At 35.8% G+C, this 12,593-nt stretch overlaps 1 protein-coding gene across 2 annotated transcripts in view; it reads right to left on the bottom strand.

Annotated features, from left to right (window-relative positions):
* Positions 1–12,593, bottom strand: part of LOC306844580 (RNA binding protein fox-1 homolog 1-like) — a 262,566-nt gene that overhangs the window by 142,793 nt on the left and 107,180 nt on the right. For both annotated transcript variants that reach the window (XM_079376815.1, XM_079376813.1), the window contains exon 2: positions 11,818–11,859. In XM_079376815.1, coding sequence (XP_079232941.1) covers positions 11,818–11,859 — 42 coding nt within the window. The remainder of the gene's footprint in view (positions 1–11,817; positions 11,860–12,593) is intronic.

Here is a 12,593-nt window from a genome sequence, read left to right as displayed (position 1 = left end):
CAAATTAAAATCTTTCCATCTATCTAACACTTATTGATCATTTACTCACCTTTTTATGTCATACCAAATCTATATGACTGGGTAGCATTTCACAATAACATTAGTTAACACAAACTAACCGCAATTAGTCATTTTTTTTTTTTTACAGCATAATGAAAGTAAATGAGTACTGGGACTGTCAAGCTCTAAAAAGATAAAATGAACATAATATATTTTTTTTAAGTTTTAAGTTATTCACTGCTAACTTAAAATTCAGTCTGTTTCTCGCACAAAGCAATCATGTGACTTTTGCAGATTTGGAAAAAGTTTTTTAAACTACTTTATTTATTTTGGAGCTTGACAACCCCAGTCCTCCTTCACTTTACTTATACAGAAAAGAGCAGCTAGGGAACAACATGAGGGTGAATAAACAATGACAGAATTCTCATTTTTGGCTGAACTAACCCTTCGACATCAACTGAACTGCACCATGTCCCCATTTGTTCAAACACATAACATCATTTGCCCAATCATGTTTCCCCCCTTATTCCTCTCGTTCTCTCTTTGCTGTTTTTTTCCCTCCTAGTCATGAGGAAACATTCAATATCAACTAGGTCAACTGAACTAGTGTGGGCACCAGAGGCGAGAACGCTGCAATTGGTCTGGCCAGAGCTGATATTTGTAGATAAATACCACATCCCCAGAGGTTCTCCTACAGTGAATTATTAGCAAAGCTTCATTGATCTCTCTCAAAATGGCAATAATCTCCAGTTTCATCCGGGCCTTTACTAAGGCTTCAAAGTGCATTAGGCTGCCTGGCTACAATTGTTATCACAAAGGTGTTTTCCTGGCCTGACCGTTTTATCCAAGAGCGCAAAAAAGTGTAAGGCGCTAAAGTGATTTTCTTCCTCTCTGTGGTATGTGCTGCTGGTGTATTGTATTTTATAGCCACCAATAAAAATCTCCACTACTGCAAAGCTCTAGACCCATATGTGTATGGCCCCGATGCTTTTATGGTGATGAATATACTTATGTAATAAAGGTTGTTTATGAAAGAGCTTGTAGTGCTTCAACGTTTTTGTTTTCTCTGGCAGGAAATTTCATTAGAAGGGTAATGACTTCAGTATATCTATAACAAAGCAGACAATCTCTCAAAATGTCACTGATCTGGGTAAAGTCATCTTTAAATTTCCTCTTATTCTTTGTTTGCATTTATGGTTTCATCCCGGTGAGGTTTTCATATATACATATATTCCATTTTATAAATCAGATTAAAACTGTCACGGCCACATCACAACCAGGAGAAAAAAAACAGACACACGGTGGAATCAGATGAAAGGTTTCGATGTCCAATAGGGAATAAAAAAGTTTTGGATTTTGAGCAGTGTAACATTAAAGCATCCGAGTCCTGGTTTGATATCTGTCATAGGCTGCTCTGTCATTACAATGATGCCACTTTGATATGTTGCCATCTGTAAAGAACAGCCACCTGTCTCCATCAATCATCATAACAGGCCGCTGAAAAAAGCCACAAACTGTCATTTCATGACAGCAGATAATGACCAACACAACTGTCCTTTCAGTATTGGTGAATAAACAGGTAATGACATGGCAGGTCATTTAAATCTGTCCTCGTGCGCTTGTAATCTAATACCAAACAATGGCGAGTAAACCTCAGAGGCAATATCCTGGTCCACAGGATAAGTTTGGGAAGGGACTGAGTTCGGGATTGACAACCGTGTTTACTAACAGGTATGACTCGCCAATTGTCCTGTTCATACAACAGCTTGCAGTAGTGGCTTTAGTATGAACGAATAACTGAAGTGAGGCTTCTTCTCTATTCTGTGTAACCATAGTGACAAGTGTGGTTCAGTTCACACTGATATTTTTTGGTAATTTTTTAGGGACAAGGTTCTGTTATATAATGTGGTGTTACTCTTTTATGGAATTTGAATGATTTTGAATTTGAACTGAGGTAATGGACAGGATGCAGAATAGCAATTCAAATTGTCTAATGTTATTTCATGAATTCTTACTTATTTACACTGCTAAAGAGTTGGATTCTCATGCTAAATATGACCAAAGTCTCAAAAAACGAGTTGGACGTATGAAAGAGTATTTCTGTGCCATATACACTCCTTCAGGGTTTGTATACATTTCGGAAGTATTTTTTGAGTATGGCCCTGTATGATGTCATAAAGGCACTTCTCCAGAAGAGCACGCATACACACACATCAACCAGGGGTGCATTTCATGTACAATGACGTAAGTTGCTGATTAACCACCATATTACAATGCATTGTTGTGGAAAAGAACTAGCTAGTCACGACTGTTTCCCGGACACGTTCGCATCTCCGTCGCTTCAACCACATTAGTTCAATAATATAGGGCCATTTTTTATGACATCACATGCATGTGGTGGAGTAATAACTTCTGCTATTTAACTGATTAGAGATCTCTAAGATGCTGTTGGCATGCTGCATGGCACCTGATGACTAATTTACTATTTTTTATTTCCTGTCATTGTGCTTTATTTGATGTTACTCCGGGGTTACCTTCAAAAACAGCACTTATTGAGGATGCACTAAAATTCATAGAATAAACACATTTATATTAAGATAGAATAGAATATATAGATTGTACTGGATGTAAGCTTGCTTATTGCATGTGCTTGTGACTCTTTAGCTCTGCCAATGGCACGTCTCCAGAAGCTCAACTGCTTCCATGGAGAAGTGGTACAGCTGTATCTTTCTTTTATAAATCTGATAAAACTAAAGACTCTTCGAAGATATGAAGGATGCAATACTACTCTATAGGTACTCAAGATTAACATGAGATAGGCAGAAACTGTGTGCATTATGTTCACTTTAGTTAGAACTAGAAGTTGAATGATTCATTGGTTTTGCCGATTAATCGGCGCCGATAGTTGATTGCCGGAACTATCGGTTGAATGTTTAAAAAGTGTAAAAAGTTAGATAGATGACAACACATTCTAGAACCAAACTTAGTCCCTTAAATTTATAGTACTAGAAAGACAGACAGACAGATAGACAGACAGAGGTGCATGCTGGGATAGCAGTCAGGAATCGCCTGGCCCTCTCTCGACTGGGGCTAGTGAGTATAACTCAGTAGAATATAATGAAATATAACACCACTTCTTGTCACAGGTCAGCAACCAAGCCTGCTCGGGGACCTGCATTCCAAATGCCAAAGCCATTCATTATGAAAATGCTATGCATTGATTTGTCATACATTGTAAAACTCTATCAGAAGGGCCATTTTTAAATCTTTGCAGCAATGCCTCAACAGCTGTGGCATTAGCATTAATGCTATTCAATCGCTCTTGGTTTTCAGAGCAACTTGCCCAAGCCCTCTGAAACCAGAGACATGTTAAGCACTTCAGCAGAGTCAATGAAATAAAATAAGACAGGATTGAGTATATTAGATAAGAATTATGATATATAAGCTGCGCTCTACTGCAAGACAGCTAATTAAATAAGAACATATTTGATAGCAACTGACAGTGCAGCGTTCTCACCCAGGTCCCATCATTACTGTCAGAAAGAAAGAGGGAATTAGAAGGTGTATAAATACCATATGGTGTGTGCTGAATTGTCTTGCATTAATGTCAATTATATCCACTGCGAATACATCAAATGTTCTTAATCCTCATTTTTATCTGTTACCCAACTACATACATATTCATCTAACGACACATGTAATGCATAAACTCTGTATACGTACATACACACTGTTTTGTACAAAGATGCCCTGCAAAATAAATAAATAAACAAGCAAACAAACACAGTGATGTTTATACCAATCTCTCCAACTGGCATACAAAACAAAGACATTATGAAAAGAAACAATTACAATATTGAAATATTTAGATTCAACATCCTTCTTTAAAAATTGATCTTAATGGCCAATTTCTCATTCTCACTCACACATACGCACACAAACACATATTGTTAAACTATATGAAGGGAAAGGGATGTACTTCTAATGACAACATTAAACAAAAGCTCAATCAAAAACAGGAAAATAATTTAAGTTACTATTTATTCCAAAAAGAAAAACACCAAAAAAGTACCATAAAATAGCTCATACATCTAAAGAACCAACTCAAAAGACTGATTGGTTCAGTGATTCAGCTACTGAGTTTAACTCACTGATTCTGGTCACGGCAGTTCTGTTTCTCAGCTTTTCCCACTGTTGCCTTTGACTTGCATAGTTGGGGTTCAGAACACTTAATATTTAATAATATTATCAATTTGATGGCACTGACACTATCAGACGGGAACAGAAATGAACAATGACACGATCGTCTTCTGTAGATTTGCTTTATAGTTGAATAAAATTCATTATTTCTAATTGATTAATTTCGCTGATAAAAAAAAAAAAGATTTTGTGGTGAAGTAAATACTACGGAAAAACAAATGCAATTTCTGCATTAAATAATTTAGTTCAGGCAAGAATGTAAAAAAAGAGAAAATGCTATATTAGTACTCAATTTAAGCTTATAGAAATTAAAGTTTGAACTTACAAGTATATTTCACTTGGAATTTTTGGATATGTTTATATGGATTCTTTAAGTAAATATCAAGGTTATGAAGCTGTTGTTCCCATCATTCACTGAGGCATTAATAATTAATAAGGTTTAATTTTTCACTGTTTTTGAGTTGTATTTACACGATTATATGGCTTCTTTTGTTGTTAGGTTTAGTAACTTGCTGTTTTGGGATATTTGGAGTTCATTTTCTACTCAGAACAACCCATTAATACTTAAACACTATCCACTGATTGTTACCTTCATTGTGTACCAAGTATTGAGGTCTCTGTGTTCATTTGGTTAATAACTATATTGAGTAGATTTATTATCTTAAAAAGGATAACAAGCTGTCTACTTGCTTACTTAAATTTGTAAATTTGAACCACACTTTAATAACAAAGTAATAGTAAAGTTTACGGACCATGACTGTGTGAAATGTACTTGTGTATTGCAGAGTAAACTTAAAATAATTACATAGAAATTACTCTAATTAAATTAAATTAAAATCTAACTGGCCACGTTAAATTTACTTATTTCCATTGCTAATTTTACATAAATATTTAAAGTAGATTTTACTTAATTCCATACATTTTACTTATAAAATATGTGTGAAAACATGCAAAAGAAAAATTAAGTACATTTTACTTTTTTTTTTCTTTTTTCAGTGCTTAACTAACTCAAGCTGAATATCAACTCTATTGTTTTCACTTGAGCTCAATCAGACTTGTTTTATAATTGGTGAATTTTACGAAGTTATTGAACTGAACTGAATCAACAATGAACTGACTTGAATAATGACAATACTGTCTTCTTACAGCAGAATTTGGATTTGTCTTGCACTTGATGAATTCTGCATCATTGATACTGTCACTTTCCTATTTATCATTGCTTTGAAGCAATCTCTATTGTATAAAGCACTATAAAAAAAGTGACTTTACTTTGGTCACTATGAACTGTTGTTTTATGGAAAAGAGCTTCAAAAATACTCCTATTGAATTCATCCATATAAAAAAATATAGATTTGCAATGACATTATAGTTCAAATATCCTAATGTTAAAGTGGCACAACTGTTTCTTATGACTGTCTCATAGGGGGTATTTTATTAATTATCCATTATATAATGGCTATATAATGAATGGTTAAAGTGTGGCACTTCAAAAAAGAACAGATCATAAGATGTTAAGATTCTTGCTTTGCAAATTTTGAGTTTTCCTATATTGGTGTCACAAAGTTAAGTCGCAATATGTGCTTCCTACACACGGCGCGGCCCTGTGCCTCCTCTATTGGTTATCATGGAGGGCAGCCTTTATCAATCAATTGAATAAACTGCTTTCATAGCATCTATTGAAAGACAACTCTGACAAGGGGCTAGAAGTGCCTCCACAGCAGTTTTTACAGCAGCAGGGGGGAGTAAATAGTAAGAAAGGCAATAACATCAGCCTGGACAGCAGTGCAGCTCTGACACTGCTGTTTGCTTCAGTCTTTTCTCTACCTCAGTGATTCATTCCTTATCCTGATGGGCTCCAATTGACAGCAACGCATAAAAGTGGACCGCTGCTTCTTTTAACTTCTTTTTTTATTTGTATTTCATTTATTTGTTTACAGACACAACATTGATAGAAGACATGGGGCCTATTTTGCAATTACGACTGTATCGCCACGTCTGAAATATTTGGATGTGGCACAATGCGCCGATGCTGTGTTAAATTGTGTTAAGATGAAAACCCTGTGGCTGAAAAAGTAACCCACACAATTAATTCCAGTTTACAGCCATGTGATCTATGACAAAAGTAATACTGAAGGGTTGATACTGAACTGGATTGTCAAATGGCCACCAGAGGCCTTTTAAAAAGAACAACATGTCATATTCATAGCTTTAGCCCACAATGCACTCTGTTATTCTACACGTTTCTGAAGTATTAGGCCTCTGGTCATCCTTCTGTCTTTATTATGTAAATTACTTTAGGGTTGTTCTGAAAGTAGTAATGTATTTATGTATAGATGTATGGATTTAATTATTTATTTATTTAAAAAAATTATTATAATTTAATTTATTTAGTGAAATGGGTTATCACCCATCGGTACTGTTCAAAATGAACCAGCAAAAAAGTCAATTTCTTGTCATAAGCCACCTTAAACTATGCAAATTAAATATTTAGCAGGAACTGTATACTTTTATACAGCACAGTAATTTTCTGCATCTCCTGGGAAATTTCATCCTTCAATCTTTTCTACGAAGCATATTCCTTCCAGACCACCCATGTTCCAATTAAACATTCAATATTCATTTTCTTAATATAGAATTTCAGTTTGCTGTAGCTGCATGACTAAGTAACTGGAGATTGTCTTGTGTGTTTATCAAGTCTTTTGATTCTGAGCTCTTCTGACTACTGATAGAGTTTAAAAGCATGTTTTCACTTTAATTATTAACATTATAAGAATACTTCTGTACTTAATAATAAATAACAGTATTAATTCCCCTTACATAATTTCAGAAACACAAGAAAATGCATTACTAGTAGTAGTAGTAGCAGTAGTAGTATTATAAGAAAATGTATTGTTATTATTTACATAAATATATATTGTTATCAAAATAATAATAATAATAATCATCATAATGATAATGTAATTACATAATAATATATCATATTTATAAAATAATACATTTATTATTATTATTATATTGTCTTGTTATTTTATGGATCAAATTATTTTATGGAAAAATGCCCTTTTCATGGCTAGTGAAAATACAAAATCAAACATGGATCTTTATGGAAAAAAAGAAAGAAAGAAAGAAAGAAAGAAAGAAAAAACCCTCCAGCTGCCACATTATGTAAAGGATAAACTTGTTCCTTATTTATATTTTCGCTTGAACTGCCCATCAGATTAAGATTTGTTAATATGAGATTAATTTCCTGATAAACCCTCACAGTGAATAAGTCATAAGGGTGCTTTAAATTTATTCCACGGGCAATTAAGTGCAGTGAAATTTCCTCAGCTAGGACTGATTTTGAGTGATAATGGCAGGTGAAGAGACAGATAATGAGCAGGCCAAGACACACGCGCTTACAGCTCTCTAAAATGACTTCCTATGCTTTAACCCTGCAGTTATGAATCAACATGTCACGCACCGCTTCTCTGACACTCTCTACTTCAAAGAAAGAGTAGTCTCGCCAAGGACGAGATGAGAGAGGGATGAAACTTTCAAATGACTGATTGCTAACCGGTATACAAACACAACACAACAGAGCGTAGCACATGTGGAGAGGATCAAATGTGTTTGGACTGGTTTCTGTCCTGCAACAAACAAGCTCAAGCTATCAGACGAGAAAACACATAAACGTCAATAACGACACATGCACATACACACACACACACACACACACACAGCAGTCTGCAAGCACCAACGAACGAGACACAATCGGTTACCTACCCACAGATACATCATCATCTTGAGCGAGGAGTCAGGGGCTCTCCGGCAGTGAGGAAACGCTTCCTTACTTAGCTTCTTTTAACTTCTTGGCTACGGAAACCCGGCTGAATCCTTCTTGTTTCCACTCTCTCAGGCTCACAGTTCTTTTGTATAATTTATTATATCACTATAATAGAGCTTACTAAAACTGACACTTGGAGGAAGAAGAAGCTACTTCACAAGGTTTGAGATGCTTCTAGCAGTCTTGTTCTTGCGCTTCTTTTTTTTTTTTTGCTCTTTCTTGCCTTTCCCCACTTGGTCCTCCTCAGCCTTTCACTGACAACCCCTGCTTAGATGCCAATTCCTGACGTATCTATTTAATGAGAAGATCCGTGCACCAAGGAAGTCCAGTACAACTGTGCACTCAAAGTGCTAGAGAAAGAGAGAGAGAGAGAGAGAGAGAGAGAGAGACAGACAGAGAGAGAGAGAGAGAGAGAGAGAGAGAGGAGGGTGATGGTGTAGGATTCTCTAGTACAGGCTCCACAAGAAAGGCACGTGTACGTTAACGCACAGCTGATAGGATGATCCGAAACAGATCCCCCCCCCCACAAAAAGGACTTTTCCCTCTAACAAAATGCTGCTCAGATCCTCAGACGCTGTCGTCCGGAAGCTGATGCACAGGGGAAGACATCAGTGGGAAATCAAAAGACTCATCTTCTGTCCTGAGGGAAGGTAAGAAGACAACTGACCGAAAAAAATAAGCTTGCAACTTCCTCCAAAAAATACTGCAATCTCAGCTCTGAGAGATTCAAATAAATAAATAAAAAAAGATGTGAAAGAAAGAAAAAAAAAATACACAGGTAAACTGAGATCAAAAATGATACAACGGGATGAAAAGGAAACAGAAAGCACCACCCTCTCCTAAATGTGGAGCTTGCACCTGACTCTGCAGCCTGGATGGGTTTTTTCCCCTCCTCTTCTCCTCCTCCTCGTCCGGAGTGAATGTGCTGGAGATGAAAGCAGCGTGTACTGGGGCCAAGGCCTTCCCGCTCGGGTTGCTCTGGCTCTGACGCATTGCCTCCTTACAGCACTTTTCTACAGCCATCTGCTGACTCTACCACGCTACTGCTACTGAGAGACCAGACACGCCAGCTAAAGCGCAGCCGGAACTATCTAGAAAAGCGCATACGAGGCTGAAACTCATTACTGTTATTTAGAAGAGGGATGGGGGTTTTAATCAAACACAGGTATTAGAGAAACTCGAGAGTAACAGAAAACAAAACAAAAAAAGTAGCTTTTTGTAAATGGATTTCAAACCGAGAGGGGATAAAATGGAAATCTGAGCAAGGTCCATTTTTTGTTTTATGTGTGTGAGACACAAACACAATGAGATTTGCCAGTGTATTTATGAGGGAAATTAAATTCAGAGGGAAATTTGAATATTAAATTCTCCTCAGGAAGCAATTTGACTCCAAGGAAAACAATAAAAAAGAAAGTACAACCGTCACAACAAGAGAGTGTGAGGACAAACGATTAAGCTAAAGGCTCAGACTAAGGCCCACATACAGCAAATACACACATGTATCATATTAAAGCAATATTGCTGCATTAAAGTGATTTGCCACAGGTAAGGATTTTCTAAGGCATAACGCAAAGCATAGACCAATGCTCAAAAAATAAATTACATTTCACAATGATAAGAAATGGAATAAGGTCATTGCTGTTATGGAGTGTCTTTTGGGCTTTCACTCATTAAAAACTTATTCAAGTGAACAATTCCAAGTATTTTATACAAGCAGCTTTTTTAATGTATTTATTTTCAACTTATTTATTTATAAGGGTATCTGTATTCTTATCTTAAATACAAAAATACTAAAAAATATAGAAAATAAAATTCATTACTAACACTTATTGGTTGTTTATGACTTGTTTGTTCTGTTGGTTTCTCAGCAAAAAATTATGTAACTTCCAGGAGGATGATGTCATTATGGAACTGGCTTATGTTAGTTAAAGGGATATTGCAAAAGACTAACAGGATGGAAAATGATATTGAGGGCACAGGGGAAAAAAACTAATTTATAATTTCTTTGCCTGTTGCTCATAATATAATATAATATAATGCTTATTCATAAGATTTTAGCATCAGAACTATCCGACTATACAGAAAAAAATATACCAAATTTGCAACAAGACGAAATGGTTTTCTTCAGAATGAAATGATTAGTACAGAGAGATCTAGTCAATACTCCGAACAACATTCTGAAAACAATAAATGATTGTTGACATATTAAACAAAGATAAATGGCAGGTACAATGTACAGCCCATTGTTTTTGCACTCGAGCAAAACGAACATACTTCAGCATACAATTTCATTAAACCATTTTACTTCGGGGTAAGAAAGGTCTAATGGTCATGGAAACTGATTGCCGCTTATACTGACATGTCCATTTTCATGGAGCAGACCGATACAGCTGCTGTCTCCTCAGTCTGATTGTGCCCTTTAACCCAATTAAAAAGCTACAAGTCTGTAATAGTAGCTAAACAGTCTTAAAGCAGTAGTGCATCTCATTTGTTTAGATTGACAAAAACATAACCTACGGAAAAAAAAGAAAAAGGTAATATTGCTAAGCACATTATACTTGATCCTTCTCAAATAATGTAAATTAAAGGCAAGCTACCAAAAAGCACTTCTGAAACAACTGTACTCAGACTCATGAATGAATCACTAACAAGAGGAAATGAGATGACAAAGAAATAAGAGAAGTGTTTTTCATGTTTCCAAGAGTCAAATCAGCAATGGCCTCTTTATACTACAACAACAATAATAATAATAATAATCATCATCTTCATTTTAAATACATAAATAAAAAATATATATAATATGACATATATAATAAATAAATAAAATTCATAAAATAATATTATATATATTTTAAATATATGATAGTTTTTTAATATTTTCATATTTCCAAGAGCCAAATTATTATTATTATTATTGTTGAATTTGCAGAGGCCAATGCATATTTAACCATACATACTGTATACTCATTACTGGTTTAGTCCATATTTACTGCTCTAATTTCAAAAGAAATGAAATATATATGTATCATTAAAAAACAAATAAAGAAAGTAGTTGCTAGGAAAATGAGAGTGATGTGTGTGTATGAATAGGAAGGTCTGTGCATTAATCATATCAGCCCTATCAGACTCAAAACCCTTCAACAAACCATGATAAATTACAGCACTGAGAGGGGACTGCAGCACCTCCGCTCCTGCATGGTGTACACATCCCTCCCATGATTCTGCAGGGCTGCACATACACACTGTGTGCTCTGTGAGCTCAAGGCAGAGCCAGCAGGACACATGGTCATCCCTCCACACAGATGTGGTGTTTTTAAAGAAGATGAAGATCTTTGGGAGGGTCTTCATCAGGAGTGAAGCTGACAGCTTTGCTACCCTGGCTTTTCAGGCCAGTGAGTGAGCAGAAGGGTTTGAGAGCCGCTATTAAAGTTTAATGAGAAGGCAAGGTAAGCTTTGTTGTATTTTTAATATGGACACAGCAGAGTATGATGGAATAACAGGTTTCTGTATGAGAGTAAAATTGAAGGTTTTTTTTTTTTTTTGCCTATTGATTTAATATCATCATCTTCTCAGCTGGAGATGCTGAAATGAACATGAAGGATACACAAAACTTCATTCTAAAGTCATTGTGATGAAATCATTTGTCTTTACATGAATGAATCACAGTTTTATGATCGCCATGGATTGATTAATTAAAAGGTCAATATCAACAACATCCAGAAGCACAACAGCGACACAAAAAAACACACAAAACACAGACGCACACAAAGCAGCACCGAAGCATCACTTACCCTGAGCTGGTCCGTATCACAACTCATTGGTTGTCCTGGAATCTGTCAACAGAGACATACAAATTAGAGTAACACATTACACACCAAATACAGCACCTCCCTTCAGTAATTACAAGTCAATCATCGAGAGCGGGCTGAGGGGAGAGAAAATGAGATCTGTCAAAACTGAGGTTTGCAACATGGAACCATGCAAAAGGTGGTGAGAGCAGGGAATAAGACAGGCAAGACATCGTTCCCATGCCAGAAATGGTACACATAACAATATTTTCCTCTTTTTTTCTCAAAAATTGGGAATGGTATAGAGCAAGTGATTCTCAACTGGTTTTGCTTCAGGACACAGATTTTAGATTTGCAGTCAAGTGGCAACCCAATACAGTACCACGGTTGTACCAAACTACACAAATATATCCATACCGAAATCACTTGAAATCACATTAGCAGTGAATTTATATATATATGATAATTTAGGTTGGTCATACACAAAAACCTATTTGAATTTAAAGGGATAGTTCACCCAAAAACAAACATTCTGTCATCATCCACTCACCTTCAAGTTGTTCCAAACCTGTATGAGTTCCTTTCATCTATTGGGAACAAAAAAAGATATTTTGAAGAAAAATGGTGGTAGCCATTGACTTACATACTGTATGGACAAAATACTATGCATGTCAATGGCTGCCATCAAATGTCATTGTTTGGTCAATGTTGGTAACCAAACATCAAAATGTTTGGTTACCAACATTCTTCTTGGTTTCGGCAGAAGAAAGAAACTCATA

This window comes from Barbus barbus (genome assembly GCF_936440315.1).
Source record: "Barbus barbus genome assembly, chromosome: 3".
Lineage (NCBI taxonomy): Eukaryota > Metazoa > Chordata > Actinopteri > Cypriniformes > Cyprinidae > Barbus > Barbus barbus.
Note: the sequence above shows the minus strand (reverse complement) of the source record. Positions and strands in the feature narration are given on the sequence as shown.